This window comes from Heliconius melpomene, chromosome 2 (genome assembly GCF_056956725.1).
Source record: "Heliconius melpomene rosina isolate 202511_hmr_F chromosome 2, ASM5695672v1, whole genome shotgun sequence".
Classification (NCBI taxonomy): domain Eukaryota; kingdom Metazoa; phylum Arthropoda; class Insecta; order Lepidoptera; family Nymphalidae; genus Heliconius; species Heliconius melpomene.
Window position 1 is genome coordinate 1,939,858 of NC_140390.1, and position 23,207 is coordinate 1,963,064.

At 35.3% G+C, this 23,207-nt stretch overlaps 1 protein-coding gene across 2 annotated transcripts; it reads right to left on the bottom strand.

The window, feature by feature from the left end:
- Positions 1-449: 449 nt before the first annotated feature.
- Positions 450-21,971, bottom strand: LOC146540290 (uncharacterized). Of its 2 annotated transcripts, none has more exons than XM_085198578.1 (12): positions 21,452-21,971; positions 11,007-11,259; positions 8,927-9,155; positions 7,575-7,710; positions 6,828-6,895; positions 6,621-6,734; positions 5,754-5,831; positions 5,347-5,421; positions 5,103-5,202; positions 4,472-4,540; positions 4,255-4,343; positions 450-3,786 (listed from the first exon to the last, which is right to left on the bottom strand). In XM_085198578.1, the coding sequence occupies exons 1-12, from the start codon at positions 21,837-21,839 to the stop codon at positions 3,676-3,678; spliced, it is 1,710 nt and encodes a 569-aa protein (XP_085054704.1). In that variant the 5' UTR covers positions 21,840-21,971; the 3' UTR covers positions 450-3,675. The 2 variants fall into 2 exon arrangements, with proteins under 2 accessions (XP_085054704.1, XP_085054708.1); XM_085198582.1 differs by having other exon boundaries at positions 3,526-3,786; positions 4,255-4,340.
- Between the last annotated feature and the right edge of the window lie 1,236 nt (positions 21,972-23,207).

The following is a 23,207-nucleotide window of genomic DNA, read 5'->3' on the forward strand; positions in this document are numbered from 1 at the left end:
AAGATCGCTAACGTCACTCTGCCCGATGAATTCTTTAGAACCGGATATTGTTATTAGACTGCTAGATAATTCCCTTGAGTTGTTTAATAATTATTTGAGGCCTTGTTTTAATTCATTACCTTTACCACTTTATTTAAAATTCCCTTAGTTTCTTACAATAGATTATACTCGATATAATTATAAATGGTTTCTAGGTTGAACCATTTTTTTTTAAATATTCAATTTTAATGAAACTTTATTTATATTATTTTTTTTTGTTCAGCTTGACGCTGTATCCCGCACACAGTAAGGTAGGCAGAGGGAACCTAGTGTATTATTTAGTAATTAATAAATATCACCAAAGTAATAGATTAAGGTAGTCGTTATTTTATTATTAAAGTACTGATACTGTTCATAAGTAATGACACCAAAAATGATCCACAGATAAGTGTAAAAATGAAACCATAGAGTAAATATGTCATTTCCTGTATTTCTAACATATTAGACTTTTATACACTACGTCATTATTTACATGAGCATTCGCTTCACAATATTAATAAAATTAAAATAATTTTTCTCTCTTAATTTAAAATATTTATACAATTTTCATACCTACTATTATTATTAGGCAAAGTGACGTCACTTCGAAGCTAAACAAAATCGTATAGTAATTACCCACTTTATACTGTTATGGAGTTTTTTTTTGGAGAATCTGTTGAATAACTCCAATATGTATTGAAAGAAATAATAATTATAAACTGTTTCAAGTTATTTATGTTTTAGAAAAATGTACAAAATTACGAAACTAGGTGTGACTATAACGTATTTGTGATACGTTACTTAGATTATGTGAGATATCAAAAAACCCTTATGTAATATGCGGTTCTGGTAGGAAAAATATATTCTTCTCATTTGTCTTTAAATAATCAATTTTTATTATCTATATTTTTTACATATTATGTAAATCATCGATTGTTATACTAATTTCACGTTTTCAACCAAATATTGCACTCACAACTGAAATCATAATTTTGGTGCAAACCAAAATGGACTATGACCCCTAAACACAAAGCTCATCAGGGGCCATAAATAAATTACGTCACACTTTAAGAGGGTCGAGGGTCAGTGATTTTGTGTGACAAGGTCCTAAATTTTATGATATTACCTTTCAAAATATAACACTCAAGCATAATTTTGACAATTTCTGCTATTTTAATTTAATGATTTCCAGATATTAAATTGTAAAATATTTAATTGTGAAAGCTCAAAAAAATCATGAAATTCGTGTGACACAATTTATGAATAGCCGCTTATAGATATTTTTCAACAATATATATACTGTATATGGGGCTATTGGCACATAATCACTTATTCATTTTTTATCTCTTTCTTATACACGGCGCATGCTAAGTGAGAAAGAGACAGACAGACCTAACAAGTGCACTGAAACAATTTAACAGCCGAGAGGTTTACTTACATTAATTTACAATAAGTTAGATCAGTCAAGCTAAATGAACTATAAAGTTCTAGAATATTCGATCTACAATTTACAAAGGTTACATACACATTTTGTACAAATATTTATTGCAAAAGAAATATTTGAAGTCAGGTTTTAGCTTGACCGAAAAGTCCCTTGTTTTTTTCCTTTTTACTACAGTACCAAACTCAGGCACATTAGGACGGCGTGGCCTCGGCGCCGGCGTTTATTTACGCACTCAGAAAGCATGTTACTTAACTACATAGTCTTTACATTACCAATAAGAAAATGTAACTTAAAATCATATAAATGGAGACAAGGTTCATCTTTAACATTTAATAGATTCAACAAAATGAATTTTAGACAAAATTTTCCCAACATTAACGAAAAAATGACGAAAATTTTACGAAATTACTTAAATATGAGCCATAAACCGAACAGCCGGTACGAAAAAAAATTACAAACCCTTTCTAAGTCTTTCTTTCTGGTACTTAAAGTCTCGTAACACTTAATAAGCCACATTATTAGAACATAAGTTTTTACCGCTGTATATTTAGTTATTATACACAGTATTCGAATTGACAACACCTAAAAGATTTCTTTGTACAGAGTTTCAAGTACTACAGTAGCTAACTGCACACATCACAGATATATAGAAAATATACGTTTTATTTTATTTTATTTTTTAATACAGTGGCAATACTCAATAAACTGAAATGCAAGAAAAAAAATAAAGCCAACGATAACTATAATTCATTTTAGAAAAAAAAATATAATTAAACATTAAGCAAACCACTGTATAAAAAAATAATTTTAGCCTAATACTAAGTATTCACAAAGTGTATAGAAAATGTTGACTCCAGCTGTAGCGTCTGTTAGTTAACAATCATTTTACATCAACGAGAAATCGAACCCGCGCTAACGTAGAAACAAACAGCCGCTACAGCCAAACGAGTTAAGATATCGCGGGGAACACAGCGTCCAATTGTTACACAAAATACATTTCAGTTACCGACATATAATTGCTCCCTATAATTACTGGCTCTAAATAAATAAATAATAATTAAATTACGCACGCCGCGTGCAAATCACATGGAATTTACGTTATTCTGTAGAAAAATATAAAGTGAACTGTACCTATACTAGAACGGTTTGGCCGGATATGAACACCGCACCATCGATCACAGTGTCTAACGCCGCGCTACGTCGCATGTCCAAAAGACACATTGCACATTTATGAGAAAAAGTAAAGATTACAAAAATTACTATCGCCTATTGGTCTACATTATATATAGACATATTGCTTTATCATATAACAATCTGTTCTGTAATCGAACGTAAAATATTATCATTTTTTGTATGTATTATCAATTAATCATCAATTCTTAGATGTAACCAAAATTTGGCCTGTACACTAAACAGCCCGTACAAATCGAAGAATGACAACACTCCTTAGACTCTCAATTGTAAATGAATTTTTATGCATTTCCATAAGAAAGAGTTCAAAGTATTTTTTAAAAAGTATTTACATATATTGACGCCCGTAGTTACACTTATTTATAAATAGTTACACAACTTAAAACATTGTTAAAATATTGAATTATAGACCGAGGGCCGACTGTGAAAAATGTCAAGTTTTTATTACATAAATGTGCAATGTACGTAGTTCTTATTCTATAAACCGCTTATACTACGCGTCTTATATTAAACCGGGTCATACAATATTATTGCTTGGTATTTAGGCAGTGATGACAACCGCAACTCGGACCAAAAAGGATATTATAAAATTATGTACATAATGTAATATATATGTATATATGTGGGTAGATGAGAAATTTAGACGTCATATTTTGAAGATATATGTCAGATTTAGTTATGCAGGAAGGAATTAAATTAGTTTATTTTTTTATTTTTAACAAAATTATATTCTTTTATTGTAACAAAATTAATAAAGAACTGATAATACGTAGGGAACCATTAAATACATTGCAAAATTGTTTCTTCCTAAATAAAATCATATGTTTTTAATACAGACTAAAAAGAAACTAAAATACAAAAAAAAAACAACGTACCACAAAGTTCACATCCTGTGCAGCAATATAACATAAATCCTACATAAACACACATTAATTCCATCCTACATAACCTCCAACATAAAACATAAACATATAATTGATATATTAATTAACGCGTAGTGGCCACGTGGCTCAGAGCGCGGGTCACGTGGGCGGCGCGCTCGACACCACTACTACAGGTTTCACTATAGTAGTGCTCACGTATTGCGCGCTGACGAGGGGCGTCACTCCTTTCACCATTTGGGTTTCTACCATCTGCAACAAAAAAGGGTTTTTTAAGTATTTTTTTGCCTTCACGCTGTATCCCGCATATCGAAATATAGTACTAAGATATGTGTCTAGTATGTTTTCATGTTTTATGACTGAACCTTACATAGACATAGTGTCTTGTTATCGAAATAAGGTAATGAAAATAACTCATTTACTTTTACCCCTTTGTATTTCTATTATCTATGGATTCATTTATTATATTTTTTATTTCAAATCATTATATTTCCTAGCGTTCGGCGCTCCATACTCCGCTAGGGATAAACCATGAAGCTAACTTAAGTTATCATTTAAATGTAGACTTTCACAGGAAGTTCAATTAACTTAATAATATTAGAGCACAAACAATGTAATCGGAATATGTGTGTTATGATTAAGAGTTTCGGGTTCGATTCCTAATCGAGAGAATGTTGACATTTACTTAAGAATCTGCTACGAAATTTAATAAAGATTGACCTTATGCGTAAGTGTGTGCGTTTGCAGTAAATGCGCGGCGGGCTGCGACACTACGAGCGGCGTTAAACCGCTAACTACCACGCTGCCTTCTGAAACCAAAACCAAATTTTTATTAAAATTTCTTTTCCCTTGTATTTTCATATTTTTCGGGTTCAAATTCATTAATATGTAATTTGCTTTTAAATAAAAAAAAAGCATATAAAAAACAAGAATATACCTGTAGAGGAGGGCGGAGGCGTCACGATACCGTTCTCTTTAGATATTTTATTGCTATCAGTTGTGATACCTGAAGGACCAAAACAAAAATGGTAACTTAATAAATCCACATCAACAATCCTGGATAAGTTATGACATTAATAAGTAGTTATTCGAACACAAATGACTTTATCCAAGAGATTTTTTAAATAATTTCATATAATCGTTACGGACGCGTGATACGAATCTTTCGTTAACATCTTCGAATTTATTTAACCTCACACTGTATCCTGCACATAGTCATAGGGAACCTGAAAAACTAATGCTAAGACACTCCGTTGCCCATTTTCCGCCGAATTTTGGAGGCATTAACTCACGACGGACTTTGCCTCGACACCAGAGCGAAAAAATGAAGATGTTAAATATTTTATTTTCTCGAATGAAAATCAAACCCACAACTTGTCGCGTTTACAATCACACGCTTGTGCCCCTGGGCAACAGCTGGCCTCAAATAAAACTAAAGCTGAACGAAACTTTGGAAAAGCTGCAAAAAGTGTACGGACCACGTGTCTATAGTGTTTAGTTAAAAAATTATAATCTCCTAATTAAATAAAAAATATTTTAATTTTCATAATTCAGTCATAATAACTTACCATTAGTATGAATAGACGGCGCTTGGAGCACTCGCAGGCCGCTGGTCGAGAGCAGCTGTAGCGCGGCGGGACTTACTACTAAACCACCGCTGCTCACCACCTGGACAGCATAAACAATATATGAATTTAAAACTAGTTAAATCAGCCTCACGCTGTATGCCGTATATACCAGGGTAGGCAGAGGAAACCTATTGTTAAGATGCTTCGTTCCTCACTTTAATAAAAAATAAAAAGTTATACTAACTTGTGACAAGGGAAGGTGAATTTGAGCCGGATGTACTAAATTACTCAATGTATTCATGCCATTTTCTTGACCGTTCTGAAAAAAAAAAAATAACATTAAACTAAAATCTTTAACGATATATACAATACACTAAATATATTAAAATTAAATTAAATCAGCTTCACGCTATATGCCGCATACAGCAGTGTAGGCAGGGGAACCTAGTGTCTAGACACTCCTTTCCCCATTTTCCGCCGGATTCTGGAGGCGTTACGAGTTGAGTAGTAGAACTCAACGCCGCACTTTGCCTTGACACCAGAGCCAAGAAATGTTAATATAAATTAATATATAAATATTTAATTTCCTCGAGTGTTTGGCGTTTAAGCCTCTACCATTAATATACTAAAATGAAAATATAAAATGTTTACCTGTGCAGCTGGTTCCGCGGGGGCAATGGTTGTAAGCGTTAACGTGTTATGCCTTGTGCCATATGACGTCCGCACGACCTGGGTACAAAGAAAAATAAACTATATTACAATTATAAACCATACAGGTTGTGGGTTCTATTCCCACTCGAGAAAACGAAATATTTAAGTCTAAATTAACGGTTAAAAAGCAGTTTGCTTGATACTAACAAATATCAAAATTACGTCTATATTTATTACGTCTACGTTATAATTATTATGTCTAGTTAGAAAAGCCAATATTTATAACTTGTTTACAATTAAAACGTTAACAAGTTAGCCTAGCTATTAAATAATTATCTACTAATGGTAATGATAAACAAAACATAATAATGACAAATGTAGAAGTTATAACTTTTTTATTTTTTATGTTGATTTGTTTTTTAGAAGACTTTTTTTTTTCTTTCCTATTTCCTAACGTTTATTCATTTTTACTAAACTGATAGATCAATTAACATATCAGTATTTTGACTAAATAAAAGGACCACCAACTACATATTATAATTTATAAAGTATTCCTTTTAAAAAGGCTAAAAAAAATATTTTCCTTCATTCATACTACTCAGATTTCCATAGAACTTAATTAAATACATAAACTTACTTAAGAAATAATATTACATAAAAAATAAAACCTAAATAAATACTTCCCCCCACAGAAAAAAATTTCAATCAATAGGAAAAAAAAAAAAACAATAACCAAAAACACAACCATCCACACCACAACTAAAAAAACAAAACAAAAAAAAACATTTCCTTCCCCATAATCTATCTTCATACAAATCTGAGATTAGCCGGAGATCTAATTTCTAACGTGTTACCAGGCGCCCATACCTGCGAGGTGGTGGGCGTTATCTGTATGGGCAGCGTGCGCAGCTTCGTGCTTAGATTTAGAGTGCGGGGCGGGGACTCCATTCTCACTTGCGGCCGTGGCGGCGAGGAGGTAATCTGGAAAATAAAGATATAACAAATATAGATTAACAACATAATTTATATTATTATTTTAAAAAAATGTATTGTAAAGTGCAAAAAGAAACTTACACTTATAGGTATTCCTAACACCTGCCCATTGACACTATCGTCCCTATCTTTCTCTTCAGAAACGGCATCTGAAATTTAAAGTCATTTATTTATTTCTTTTAAATATTACTTTCATTATCAATAGAAACAAAAATTAAAACAAAATAATAAATTACATAACAAACTCTAAAAACACGTATATCACCTAATTCCAAACAAGAAAAAAAACTACAGACAAAAGAAGACAAACATATATAAGTGTCTCGCTCTAATATTATAAAAAATCTAACAACAACAAAATAAAAACACGTTTGACTCAAAATGACGTCACACAATAATAATAATTAATTTAATTCGCAATCGCGGTGCCAAATATTAAATAAACTACGATACTAGTACCAGGAGAACATAACATAAGAGAAGCTTTACACGAAGAAACTACTAACTAGCGGGTGGCTACCGTAAGGTCACCTCTAAACAAATCACGACGCGTGGGATACGAGTACCAGGATCGTATAACCTTAGAGAAGGCTTACACAAACTCAACAAAGAGAAAGAGAACTAGCGAGAGGGTGGGTGTCGCGTCTCCTCTAAACAAACCACGACGCGTACAATACGGGTAACAGGAGAACATAACCTTAAAGAAGGCTTACACGAACGAACTCAACGACAAAGAGAAAGGAACAATAACAAGTGGTACCGTAAAGTCACCTCTAAACAAACCACGACGCGAGTACCAAGACCGCATGAGTTATCAAGAGCACTCACCCATGGTGCGAGGTCGCACCGCCGCCCGCACCGTCACCTCTCGCCTCAGAGTGGCGAGGCGCTGTTGAGCCGCTATCTTCTCGCGCGCGAGACGCTCCATTTCGTGCTCGCACTCGCGCTCCTTTCTGCGGAGCACCTGAGAACAATGTACCAGGGTCGCATGAGACGGGTGGAGTTGTTTGTTGGTTGGCACATAGCTGATACGCGGTATCGTGAGTCATGACATTGACATTGTATTATCGTTGTTGATGTCGAATTTTGTAAAAGTATTGGTTTTATGTAATATTTGTATTATTAAAAACGTCAATTTTTATGTCACCATCCAATTGCATAGATATATTAAGAACATATAGATTATATATGTATAGTGAGAACAATGACATATTAAAATTGGTTATTTTATATGATCTAGTAAAAATAAAAAAAATAGAAGCATGGTAATAAGATTATGTAAAAATATGAATCGTCCTCGGCAACTCCGTCCTAGTTTCTCAATATGCTAAAACACGGCAAAAGGGCTGGCTGGGCCGAATACATAAATAATTGCCCATGGCCATTGGCCGTACTTTAGAACATGGTACCATATAAATATTAGCATTATCCATATATGACAAAATAGAACAAAAGAAATGTGAAAACTCTATTCTCTTCTTTGTTTAGTGGCAAAACATTATTTTTTATTTAAGCTAGCAACAATCTAATGATTATGCCAATACAAATAATACTAATTACGTAGGATTATACAAATTTATAATCGGTAACTGTTACCAACATAGTAATATTACGTTACTATAAATGAATAAATAGTACGTTAACTTATATAATAATATACTACGATACAAAATATAATATTAGCAAAAGATCTCTTGTAACTATATGATGTCCTGGTCGGAATTTGCGAATTATGTAATTCGCGCGTCGACGCGACGGTCGGGCGACGTCACGTTTACAAACAATATGGCGATCGGGATGTTTTTTGCGTGGGTCGGATTTGGAAATGAATCAATTAATTGTACAGTGTATTTGTTGTATAATGAAATAAGATTTTAAATGAAATGTACGTTTTTAAGTTAAAATGTATACTTAACTTTAAATAAATAAAAATATAGTAGTAATTTTTTGTAATAAATAAAATTAATATCTTTAAGAATATAATAAACGATCTCGGGTAGACACTTTTATTATCCATCTATTGTTATTATTATTACTAATATTTATACTTTTTCATATGGCTTTACGGATATTTTTAATTTATATTAATTTTCTTTGTAAATACAAACACAATGAACCACATATTGACAATCTGAATAAGATTCTTATATAACCATCTATCCCAAAAAAATAATAATTACCTGAATATACCGTATTGCGGACCCAAGTATCGAAAGATTCGACGTCTTCTTATCATCAGGTGTGACTGGCAGCTGTCTTTTGAGGAGCTCGAAGCACTCTTTCAGATGAGCCCGACGGTTTTTCTCTAATTTATTGTGGACCTCACGAGTACCAGCTCGAGGGGCACTACCGCTACTGCCGCTACTACCGTTGCTGCTGACCGAAGGCGGTGATGGGATTTGGGGTGGTCTGGTGGAGGAAATATATATTATTAAATATTATAGATAGATAGATTGTTCTCTATTCTATTACGTATTATTTTAAAGGTTCCAGCACGAAATGTTAGTGTATAAATAGTTATTTTTCATACTTCATCTTATACTCGTACATATACTAAAAGTAACCCTATTCTTCGATTTGCCCCAGCCGATTGGAAAAAGAAAAATATGTCCCGAAATCGAAAAAGAACTAAAAGAGAATAGAATGCAAATTAAGCCAATACAACTCCCCCTTATCGAGACATCAACGATATAATTTTTTCATAAAGCACACAAAAAAATAGATTAAGTGCTAATCGTATAAGCACATAATTAATTTAAAAAATAGGGGCACGAATGTACCTAATATTAAAGATGCATACAATAAGTGTTGGCCCATCAGACTTTGAATACAAATAGACCAACATTCAATAAGCATAGTACGGGAGACTGGTACTGAGGACACAAGGATGACATTACAGATACGATTCTGACCCTATTACATTTATTGTTTATATATGTGGCCATTTTAGTTACGTTATGCCATGGATGTAGGTCGAATGGATAAGTCAAAGTCGTTGGTATAAAATATATTTACAGATTAGTAGTTATTACCAATGACCTAAATTCGTAAATAATATATAATCTTTCTTATTTTAACTTGAATTTGTGTTTCTTTTGAACTAGTGGAGGTAAGCAGAAAGTATCTAGTGTTAAATCACTCAATTTTATATCCATTTAGAGATATTGTAGGTTTTGTGGCTAATCAAAATTCGCCCTTGATTCCTCTCATAAGAATTGGGAACTGAAATCTCAGCTATACCGTTGAGTAAGCTATTCCTAAATATCTCACTGCGACAGCATTTCTTTTGGTAAATACTAATTATAAAATGTATTGTTTTCTTAATAAAACCTACACACATAGAAATCTCCATAAAAATTGCTCGAGTTAAGCCAAATTTAGAAAAATAAATAATAATACGTTATTTGCAAGCTGTGGAGAACAAAACATCTGTCAGAACTGTCATAAATAGCAAATAAAGAGGGCACAACAGAGATATAGGTAAAAAATGTCTGTGAATGAAGTTTCCTTTTTCGTTTCATTCGTTACGTACAAAGTGCCATTACAATATCCTACAATTTTTTTAAAATGAATTCGTTGTTTTGCTTATATAACCTTTTCTGTTTGTTGATTACTTAAAGTTAAATATCCATTTCTCTTTTTTAGCTTCACCTTGTATCCCGCACATAGCACATATAATGGAACCATTTCCATTCCTTATTTCCCGCCGCATTACTGAGGCATTACGTGTTGTGGTACGTCTGAGTGGCGAAACTCAACGCCGCGCTTTGCCTCGTTATTAGGGCAAGTAAATTAAAATATTAAATATTTCATTTCCTCGAGTGGAAATCGAACTTACAGCCTGTGGCGTTTACAGTGGCATGCGCGATAAAAACATAAAATTTTAATTACCTATTTATATTTTAAATAAGATGAAGTCCATTAACGAAATATGTACGAAAAGAACAGACTGACACCTGGCAAGAATCTAAATAAGCAAAATTTTTATATTTTACATTTTAAACCCATAATTTTCTTATAAACTGTTAATAAAATTTCAAAAATTAATTTTAATAATTTATTTGCATCTCCAATTTAGAATGCAATCACAAAAATCAATCACACCAACAACGCCCTCCACAACAAAAATAACTCGTTCCGTTCCGTTCTTGCAAAAACAAAAATAGCCAAACCAGCAAACAACAAAAAAAACAACGCAAGCACGTGCTAATCACTCCCAGCTGTTCGTAGCATCGCGAGTACCAGGCTAGCATAACTCACCCGTGGGTTGTACGCGGCCTGGAATGTTCTTGTATGAAGTCGACGGGCGCGGGGGCAGGGGCGAGGGTGAGCACGGGGGCGGGGGCCGGCTCCAGGAGTGGCGCGGGGGGCACCGGCACCGGCGACGTCGGCCGCACCACGCCGTTGCGCACGCCCGCCAAGCGCACCGACACCGGCGACACCGGAGACACCGACACCGCCGACACCGTCGACACCGCTGACACAGGCGAAACCGGCGACTTCGGCTCCTCCTCTGTAAACAAACAAAGTGTCGTGAGTGGTGTGACATCACTAGCGGTGTAGCCACTGGCCGTCAATTCCGTGTCAACCGCTCGTCGGTGGCTGCAATCTGTGGCGGTAAACTACCAGGCGAGCATGCCGACCGAGGAGGTGAACGCCCCGAACGAGCGTCGAGAGCGAGAGCTCGTTGCGAATAAACCGGCTGTTAGACAACAACATTACGAAGTTAAACTTTATAATCATATAATTAAAATACATTTTCCATTGAGCGCTAAATATGGCTGTGACTGCATTGGAACGAGATGCACTATACGACTTTACACGTGCGCGAAAGAGATCGATACAGAGGGCGTGACTTAGATGACGTCAACGAGAGTGCGAACAGCCGTGTTTGATGTTACCAGTTGCTACGCCAAAAATCAGCTGGTAGCCGCACAACGTAACAAACACGTAACGTAAAGTTTGCCTCGCTTTACAAAGGGATCTCACGTAGCGCACGTAAAATAACCTATGCAACGAGGCCATTGACATTTACTAATAAATTCTTAAATAAATATGTATTCATAATTATATTGACGCCACTCGTAGCGCAGTAGCACAAGCGTGTGACTGTTAACGTACAGGTTTTGGGTTCCCAATCGAGGAAATAAAATATTTATATTTTCATTAGATAGGTTCCATCTAGCCTAGCCTGCTGCGAGCGAAAAACAGCGTGAAAATTATATTTCCGATTCCAATTATAACTTTACTACGTGATTCATAATGAAAATTAATTTTAAATTAAAATTTATACATCAATAAATGTAGGCTGAATGAGTGTACACTTAGAGCTAAACCAATCCAGATAATAAAGAAATCACCCGCCGCCGCTCCGAATCAATATGGCGGCCGTTCACCATTCAATTGCGTCAGTGACAGGAAAAAAGGCGCAAAAACAATATAATCAAATTAATTCACCAAATGAAAAATAGCTGTTTCGCCGCCACCATTACCTTGATGACGTCACAAGCGAGCTCGTCCAAATCAAATGATATAGAATATAACACACCAGTATATAATTCCATTATATTTTGTAAATATCATTGTCACATGTTTATTTTTTCTTTCGTAATAAAAAGTTTCTCTTCATATCTTATCTAACTAACATTTTGCGTAATAGATAAAAAAAATGAAATGACTGCTTTTTTTACTTTCCGCCATATTTGGTATGGGTATGTCTAATGAATGATATATTCCTGAAGGATCTTACGACCATCACATTCAATTTTAACTATGCCAACTGAGCTTTAGCGTTGTTTTTATTTATAATCACAAGAAAAATAACAAATTTTAACTGTTTACAGAAATTCATTAAAGAAGAACTTAAGTTAACCTAAGCTGAAAAATGAGCACTCGTCTCTTCAAGATTTGAAGCCACTAGGGCCAGAAATAACTTTGCAACCGTATGTACCACACATATCCATAGTCTACATAATTAATGTTATTTACTAGATATACATTTGGTTAGTATTTAAAGATAAACGATGGTCGATATGATTTATTAAAGCTGGCCAACACTAGAGCAATTAAAGTATTGAACATAATAAAATTTTTTTTTTTTTTTCATAACAGGTAAGTGTTGCCATTATGGAAGATAGCTTAGTGAAAATAGTGTACAAATATTCTGATCGCATTTAGAATTATGCTTATATTTAAACTTTTTCAATTCATTACCAACACTAATACAATAAAAATAAAATGTAGAACGTAAAGTTATATCACTAAAATATCATTGTTATATTGAGTGCAATCGTGGCGCAGGAGCATAAGCGGAATATGGGTTCGATTCCTACTCGAAAAAACTCAACTCGCAATGCCTCAAGAATTCAGCGGAAACTGAGAAACGAAATTGTCTTAATGGGAACAGAGTGCCGAAACACCAGGTTCCCAGGTTCCCTCAGCTGTGACGCTACTTTCACAAATAAGAAAAACACAATAATCAGACGTCGCCATTACTTCGCAACACGTACAGAGGACGTTATGCGTCATGTTGGTTCTTCATGTAGGTCAAGGCGTGAGGGCTCTCAGTATTTATCATTATATTGACATAAACTGTTCGAGGAGTTGCGAGTGGAAGAAAATTGCATGGCAACTAATTAATTTTATTTTTCTATCTGAACATATGGTTGGAATACAGTTAATTTGCTAAGTATATTTGTGTATTTGTGTATATTAAATACAATAATATATGAGAATTATTAGATCGGTGATATAAGGTACAAATATTGTGGCCAGTCGTGGAGTGGCACTTAACACGCAATGTCTATTGCCTATTCTATGCCTACCGTGCTATGTGCGGGATAGAGCGTGAAGCTAAAAGAACAAGCTGATATAGCGTAACAGGTAAAAAATATATTGTAGTAAATAAGATAAACTAAAAAATATATGTATACCTACCCCAAGTATCTATATAGTATATAAGCAGATTTTTTTTTCTCAAAATCCGTTACTTACCACTTATAAAACCAACAAACAAACAAAAATCTTGAACATTAAACAAAAAAACATTAAACAATTTCCATTGCTACCACAACCACAGTACAAAATAAAAGTATTATTGAAATGAATGTAAATCCGAGTGCGCAACCGATAGAATATATTACCCTCCACCTAGAATAGGCGAATCAAAAAGTCAAAATATAAAATTTTAAATGAAACTCTTTAGTCGGATTAATCTATGGGTGGGTATATTTTACATTTATTAGGAGATCCGAAGTTTCAACTTCGCAGTATCCAAATATATTTTTTGGCTACTAAAAATGAATATGATTAAATGTGTGAAAATCAAGATCTTTTTATAGATTACTGTAGAGCATTGTAGGCAGAGGGAATCTAGTGATAAGACACTATGCTCCCTTCTTTCCGCCGAATTCTGAAGGCATTGCGTGTTGAGTGGCGGAACTCGCCGCGTTTTGCCTCGACTTGCCAGTGTGAAAGAATGAAAATATTAAATATTTAATTTCCTCAACTGGGGATGGAACCCATACGTTTGCGCCATGACTGGCCTGGCCTCAGGTCTTATTGTCAAAATATATGAATTTAGAAAGTGTGAATGTGCTGCATATATTTGTTTATTGACTACGATTAGACTTTGCCTTTGAAACATTTCTTTTGAATATTTTAATCTGTTTACTGAATAAATATGAACTAAGAAAGGTAGAAGGTGTTTTTCACAATTTAAGTGGGTAGTAAGAAAACACAAGATATTAACGGCATATTGTCCAACTAGAAACGCGATGGTCTTAAGTTCGAGTCCCCCTCGGTGGAATTAACAATTTTAATTTCATCGCTGTGGAGACAAGACCGAAAATACAGTGATAAGCACCGCCACTCAATACACAATGTCTTGAAAATAAGACGGAAAGAGGGGAACAAATTATCTTAACACTAGGTTCCTTCCGGGAACAGCATGGAGCTGGAAAAACAAATACAAACTTCACAACCCTAGCAACTAATTCGACTCACACTTGACCAGTTTTCAACTCAAACTAAACAATACAAAGATTTACCCATTGTCAAGAACCAAAGTGTTTCCAAGATTAATTTCTTCATTCAATACTATCAAAACTATAAGATCTAAGATCTATATATAATGAGAAACCATGGAACCTCGGTGACTGACCGTTATATTGAAAACGTTATACATAATACCCATTTGTATAGTTGGTTAAATCAAAGTAGGTACCCGCAAAGGTGATTGTGTCCTAGAGGCTGCCGAACTCTTGACTTTGAGAAACAACCTCCATTTTGATTTAGTTATTACAATTGTATGGAATCCTTTTGATATACATTCTATATTCTATCCTAGTGGCCAGTTTATATTTGGAATCGTTTTTAGGTTCTTTTTAGGGTAAAATGGAGTTAAAAGGAATATATTCTTGTTCGGGTTTTTTTTACTTAGAGATTTGAGAGTTCTTTGTCCAGTACTTAAAGTAGTTTGTTTTTAAGCTTCACGCTGTATCTTTTACATTACATATCAGGGTAGGCAGAGGGAACCTGGGAACCTAGCGTTAAGACACGCTATTCCCATTAAAAAACTTCCGTTCCGCCGTGGTGCGCCTCGTTACCATCTATGAAATGAAATATTGAATATTTTATTTCCTCGAGTGCGATCGACCCAGGCAGTGGGCCACGATTGGCCTCAACCACATAGTAAATTTTCAAAATAAATACCTATACGAACGTAAATAAAAACAACGTAAATTTTATTTAAATAATATATAAATAATATGTAAATGTAAAACATAAATAAAATAAATACAAGGAAAATTACATAACATATACATGTAAAAAAAAAACATAAAAAGATCTCAATAAAATGTTTTTTAGTGAAGAAATACAAACAAACCACTCGATCGAGTGCGCAATACCTACCAGCTTAAAATAACGCGTGTTGTTGATTTGCAATGGGACAAATTGGACATTTTACGTAACTTCAGATAAGTTCAGATTCACTTCAGATTCTTCATTCATGATGATTAACTTCAGATTATTTATTTTAAATTAAAATCAATTTCCTTCGTTAATAGAATACAATATATAAGTAGCGATTTTTTTTTAGCTTGAGACAGATGGAACCTATTGTTAAGACGCTCCGTTCCCCACGCACAGCCCTATTTTCGGGACATTGCTTGTTGAGTGGCGGAACTCAACGCCGCTTTCTCATGTTACCAGAACGAGGAAATTAAAATAATTCATTCTCCTAGTGAGAATCGAACTCACAACCGTCGCTTTAACAGTCAGATACCGAACCTCTGCGTCACGACGCCCACATATTAACAGATTCATTTCTCCACTTTTCACTCATATAAAGATACTATGATCTAGACTAGATGTCGTAACTAGACGCCGCTCTTCTATAAAACTAACAAGAAACCCATATATTGCCAAAATGCAGATCCCTCGCAAGAGATTTAAAATTGAAACCAGCTTGTTTAGCCAAATTCACCCTGAGCTAGTTATCTATAGGTTAACCCTACTATTGTTGTTAATATATATTTTTTTAGCTTCACGCTGTATATAGTATGTATATTCCACTGAATTCTGGAAGCATTGCGTGTTGATTGGCGGAATTCAACGCCGCAGTTGTTAATATTTAAATATAAATAAATATAAAAAAATGTACACTATACAATATAATTTACAAATAAATATTTACATATATAATATATACTACATAAAAAGTACGATACGTACGCTGTCTGTTACACCGGGGTGGAGGCGCTCGTGCGTCACAGTACCCACCACCACCACCACCTACTCCTAGCAAGCGGGTGGTCGGCGTCCCGCAAAAATGACTGACATTGGCATATCGGGACCTCCTGTTATATAGTAGCATCGTATAACTATAGAAAAACAATATTCTTTTTATTAAGAATACCTTCGCGCTGTATCCCGGGAAGATAGATAGATGGATAGATAAAAATCTTTATTGCACACTTAAAAAGATATAATACAATAAATTCTTAAAACAAAATGCACAAAGGCGGCCTTATCACTACAAGGGGAAGGTAGAGGAAGGTAGAGGGAACCTAGTGTTCAGGCGTTTCGTTTCACAAACACCGCCAAATTTGTCGAGACATTGTGTGTTGAGTTACGGAATTCAACGTTGCACGGTTTAGAATTAGTTTAGCTTCTACTCGTATATTTAGAATAAACACTCAAAATGCATTTTATCGTACCGATTTATATACTATCAATGCCATAACATTAACTTCGTGTTAATCGCCTAAATTTATTGTTATCATTAGTTTTTAATTAACAATAAATGTTATAAATAACCATAATAATGTAAATAACAGTAAAAAATTGTCATTACCTTACATTAACTACCTGTAATTAATTTTAGCTAAACTTAAATTAGTCATAGATTCATACATATAGGCACATATAGAAAGAAGTGTAGGCAGAGGGAGCCTAGTTTTAAGACAATATATTCCATACGCATGGCAATTTTCGAGACATTACGCGTTGATTGAAAACACAACGCCGTGCTATGCCTTGTTATCAGAGTGAGGAAACAAACATAATTTATTCCTTCGTGTAGAAATCGAATCCCCAACCATCGCGTCACTTCCAGCCACATTTATATCTATGTCTATGAGTATATAGCCTAGATTCAATACGATCTCCTCCACAACTCTGCACTCCTGGTACAACTTGCGCATGATGCCGCGCTAGGCGGCCGGTTTTGCTAACGCATTGCCCTCCCGCGGCGGCTCGAAGTGCCGTGACCCTTCTACTTTTTTTTTTATTAATTGTGTAAACACGTAGTGTTATTTTTACTATAAAAATAAGTATATTTTGTTTGGATTATTATAATAATTATTATTATTATTTTATTATTGTAATATAAAATGGAGAAAACATATTTTATATAACAATTGGCATAATAATCGTGATTGATGTTTATTTATTGTTATTTATTATTATTTTTTATTTAACCTTGGCTTACTAGCATTTATTCATTGTTTCAATTTCGATTTAAAAAAAACTCTAGTATCACTTTCTAAGCACAACGCCAATAACAACAAAAAAAAACAAAATAAAATAACTTTAGAAAGAACATCTTGAACGTCAAAATTCAAAAACAATGTATAGTAAGGTCGACCAGTAGTGGCCTCCCCGAAGTTTGCAGTAGACTTGATTTTAAGATTTTTTCTTACTTTATTCACTTTACGAGTGTACAATGCGCGAAAAAAAGTTCAAAAAAAGCTAACATCATAGCGGCCACGACTGATCAACCGTACTGTAACAAGTCTCCAACATCCAAAAACCTTGATAAAGCTTTCACATGTGGACGTTTGCGGGCGTTTTACAAATGGTATAAGTGCACGTCGCGCGGGTGAGAGAGGCGGGGAGGGCGGAGGGAAGAGGACGAGAGACGGGGAGGTAGCGAGGAAGAGGGGGAGAGGGCACGTGACAGACAGTTACGCGGCGCGCGGAGTGCGGGCACTCCCGGTGCATGCGAAATTGCAACTTTTTATTTTCAACGACCAAACTCGATATTCGACATGTTTTTTTTTACAAATACAGTTATTTAGTTATGGCAGATGATTTTTCACCCTACATTTTTTTTAAAAGTTCATGATATAATATGTATGTACCATACATACAAGCCCCGCCTTAAATCCTTATCTAGAATTGTAGACCAGATAACTTTCATAGAACACAAAGAGGCAAGCGCACTTGCCAATAATATTTTTATCGCAATGTCAATAACCTCGCGTTTCGCGCTCCACATTTAGTGACGTACTGGGCAACACGTGTAGGAATTATTTTTGCTATCTTCATATAATATGTATGTAGGTGTGTTGTGTTCGCCGTAGCTACTGACCTACCTATCGGGGAAGTCATATTATTTCGTGTAATTCTTACGAAATCAGAACAATTACACTTTGGAGTCTAGAAAATTTTATGTTTATAAAATATTTATAAAAAATAATTTAATTAAATCAGCTTCACGCAGTATCCTGCACACAGCGGGACACCCCATTGCGTCGAATTTTTCGAAACATTAAGCGGAACTCAACGACGGGCTTTTTGCCGCGGTGACACAGCAAAGAAATGAAAATATTCATGAATGATAAATCGAGTGGGGATCGAATCTACTGCCCCTGCGTCACGAAGGCCTCAGAAATATAATTCCTTATAATAATTCTTACGAAATCAGTTCAACACGTGACTATATTTATATACACTTTGACTCTACAATTTTTTTTTATCTATATACCTAGTAAGGCAAGTATAATAAAAATTCTGAATCGTTCAAAACAAAAACATCTCAATTGAAGCAAGCTTAGTTTGACTGACGCAATGTGTTATCAAATCAGATAACGGAACTATCTTTGTTATGGGTATTAATTAAGAGATTTGAAGATTATTATTTATTTTTAAAATTAATAAAAAAAATATATCTTAATTGTCAGAGGCCACTCGTGACGCAGACGCACAAAGTAAACTGTGTGTGACTGTAAACGCGACTGGTTCTGGGTTCCATCCCCATTCGAGGAATATTTATTTAAATTTATATTTCCATTTCTTCACTTTGGTGTCAATGCAAAGATAATTCGGCGGAAACTGGGCAAGGGAGTGTCATAACACTAGATTCCCTCTGCATACCCTACTATATTCGGGATAAAGCGTGAAGCTGATTTAAAAATAACTTAAATCTTAATTATTAAATTTGTAATTCCTGTTCGTGCAGTCAGTGCGTCTTACCCACTGACCTTATATGACATGATTCTTATAGTGACACACTTCCGACCCTGAACGCACTTCGTGTTAGGACCGACCCTGATACAATATTTCCCGGAAAACAACTTTTGTCGCGGTGTCAATAACAATACACGATAAGCTAAATAATTGGAAAATTACTAGCTATAGCAGATGTTTCCCTAAATCATAATTAACCTCATTCCCCTCATTAGAGGCAAGGCCAGGCATACACAATGCATCCAAAATTCGGGGAAAAGTCGCAAGTGGAGTGTATTAACACTACGCTCCCTCTGCCTACCCAGCTACAAGCGAAATAAAAAACCTCACAAAGTAATCAGTACAGCTTCAGAACGCATACGAAACATAATATAACATCAGAATTAATATTCAGTCTGTTCATTACACGGAGGTCGACAATAAAACGGGTTCTAGAAACGAAATGGATGGATAGCTTCGGTCTTGCCGACGATAATTCACGAACGCCCGTCGTCAGTTCACGTCGAATCTAATATCACCTCTAACACGCGTTGGTACGGTCCAAACTTGGACAATTGCTCATCAGGATAAGGTCTAATCGCTGGCAAGTGTAACAGAAGACCTTGATAAGATAGCAGCTATGAAAACAAACGTGATCGCGGTAACCGATATCCGTAAAGACATGTATTGTTGTTCTTCTAATTTCTGGAGTTAATTTTATCAGCTGATCTCCATCCTGGCTTACAATATTGGATGAGCAGGAAATACTCGTATATTATGTTTTGAAGACAAAAGATATAAATATGCAGTATATGTACGTGTAAATGGTAAAATTGAATGCTAATTATGAATGTATTCATCAAGAGGGTACGATTAAAGATAATTGTTTATATATAAGATTCGAGAGAACGACTAAGAAACCTCTCCATCAAGAACGTCATGTTTACGTACTTTTTATGTCGAAATAATGAAAATTTCGACAAACTTTAGCAAAAGCCTTGATTATTCGTACACCGTAGTGACGTAAATATAGGTACATCGAGTGCTCCCCAGTGGGTGGAACTCTTGAAGCCATTGTTGCGTAACTACAATCAGACACACTAGCGTCCATCTTTATTGGATTTCTACAAAGTATTAGCATCTGTGAGTTACGTAAAACAATATCATTTCACGTTATAAATGTCACAAGCAATACTGTCGTTGGGAAAACGTAAAAAAAAAAAACATTTTTATTATATACCTACATAAATTTCTTCCGCCCTTCGAATTGGATAATGAATACAGAATAAAATGGACACGACGGCTGCAAAGGTGCCAAGTGTTTTATAAACTAGTTGGTTAGGACTACCAGAACAATAAAATGATATAGTAAAATAACTAGCTCGTTATAATGGGCACAACGAAGCATTCCGTTGTATTCTTTACTCGCAAACAAAAACAGAAATGTAGTTGTATCGACCTTGTGCCCACTGCCTTGACGATTTCGGCCTTTGGTAGGCTATATCATAAAAACCCCTCAATTCATTTGAAGCAAAAAGGATGACAAAATATTCTTGTAAAATAATTTATTTAAACTATTCTTCAAGAAAATGGTATTCCATATATAATTAAAAATATTTTTTTATTATATCACCAATATTTTCGAAGATGATAACTAAAACTGCCGACCAGATCTAGAATAACGAATACCACGAAACAATTAACTGTATAACATAATTGTTAATTACGTTAATTACAATAATTCCTAACATATCTGAGTAGAAACAAAAAAATTGCACGCTTACGTAACAACGTCATTGCCAATAACTAAACTATACACAAACAGTAATATTATAGCGAGAGTGATAAACGGTTTATCTTCACTTCGTGAGTCACGTGCACGCAGCCATTAAATTTCTAATTTATAACGCAATGCCTTTGAATAACTGACTCATTGATTTTTGATAGCATTCCTATCATCGACTGGAACTTACCCAAATACTCCTTGATCCATTTCTTTTTGGGCGGTCTCGCGATCTTTTGGGTCTCCTTCTTCTCTTCTTTGACGATTTGTGCGGACGCGACAGGTTTTTCGGGGGTGACGGTGACAGGAGTCGAGGGGGCGATCACCGGCGCATACCCGAAGCCGTTAAGCGTGTGTCCGTTCGTGTGGAACTGTTGATACGGCACTTTCAGCATGATCGGTATCGGCTCGACGAGACTGCCAAACTCTGTCTCCCTCGTGTTAATCGCAATGGTGTGAAGCGTGTCCGTGTAGAACGCCTCGGGCGCGCTCATCGTGCCGAATAGTGCCGGCTCACCACGTCTCCGGTAACTGGGAGTGACCAAATTGACTTTGGTGGTTTCCGTGAATATACCCATTCTATGTTTGGGCACAGTTTTTGTTAACTTCGCACTTCACTAGTCCTCATTATCATAATATTTATAGTTTTACACATAATAGTTAATGTTTTTAAATATTTTATTATAGCACACTTGTTTTTTTTTCTTATAACATTTCTAGACACAAAACAAACAATTATTTAATACCGTGCGTCCGCGACAGCCAAAGTCATATAATGGATAGTTTAAATCCAAAAAGGTATCTAAATAGATGAGACGGAATAGCCAACTGAAAGCGACATGTAAAATCGTTAGTTAAAATGATCTACACGTAGGGTTTCCTCAATGAAACGATACGTGACTCAAGTAGTTTACGTAACCTGTACAACTAAAAATTGGCAAACTTCTTACAAAGTCGCTTCTTTGTGAAGTTTTCTTTGCTTCGAATAAAATATCGTGGACAAGGAAGAACAACAGGAAAAAAGCAATGACATAAAACTGCGCAGTATGTTGTCATTAGAGAAGTTGAAATTTTGAATTTTCATATATCTACTTTAAGAGGCTTCCCGTTAAGAGATAATATAATGACAACAGAATATAGTACGACAAATTAATAGTCACTATTGTAATCTAGAATAATATGAAAAACATATTTTGCAACAACTGAAGACTCTACATGATCCAAATTCCATCACCAACCAAACTAATAAAATCCATATTGGATTGTCAAGAGAAAATAGACAATTAAGCTATTAGAACGAAAAAGAGACCTCGACGACACCTCGTAAGCATCTCAACGACAGTCTCAAACATTCAGGCAATCATCATTAGCAACGACAACGTGCCAGAACTGCCAGAGCCCCAGAGCCAAGAACAAACAGCACACAGCCATTGTCAGAAATCGAATCGATACCTACCATTACGTATAACATCATTTAACGTAAAACTGGCAGAGCGAGATGGATACACCTCGTATTAGAATGGGCGAAGGCCAGCGGCACAGTGCGTCGCGTCGCTCAACAAGTGCGGGGGGAAGGGCAGTGGGGGGAGGCTATGGGAGGCGAGAGGGAGGGGGGGAGTGTCGGCATGCACGGTGGCATGGCTGCGGGCACGTGCACTGCCTCCCCCCGCCCCCGCCTGTCCCGCCCCTCCCCCCTCCGTCGTCCGGTATCTGACAGTTATCTCTACCTCCTACGCGGACATGTTGGCCTGGTACGCGGAGCAACCAAATTGGCAGACATTTTCATTTTCGCTGACTGATTTAACGACGTCGTCGACGACGACGACGACGACGACTTTAGTAGTTTTTGTTGCAATGAATAAATAATTATTATATTGTTTTTTGTTTTACTTTGTTAAAGAAATTTATGCAAATAGAATAATTGAGATATTTTATTATATATTGTG

Coding starts and splice junctions, on each gene's coding strand:
- LOC146540290 (XM_085198578.1), bottom strand. CDS start 21,839: ATGGGTATATTCACGGAAACCACCAAAGTCAATTTGGTCACTCCCAGT. Junction 5,422..5,753: donor CCGCGGAACCAGCTGCACAG/GTAAACATTTTA, acceptor TTTTTTTTTCAG/AACGGTCAAGAAAATGGCAT. Junction 5,203..5,346: donor TTCACCTTCCCTTGTCACAA/GTTAGTATAACT, acceptor TATGCTGTCCAG/GTGGTGAGCAGCGGTGGTTT.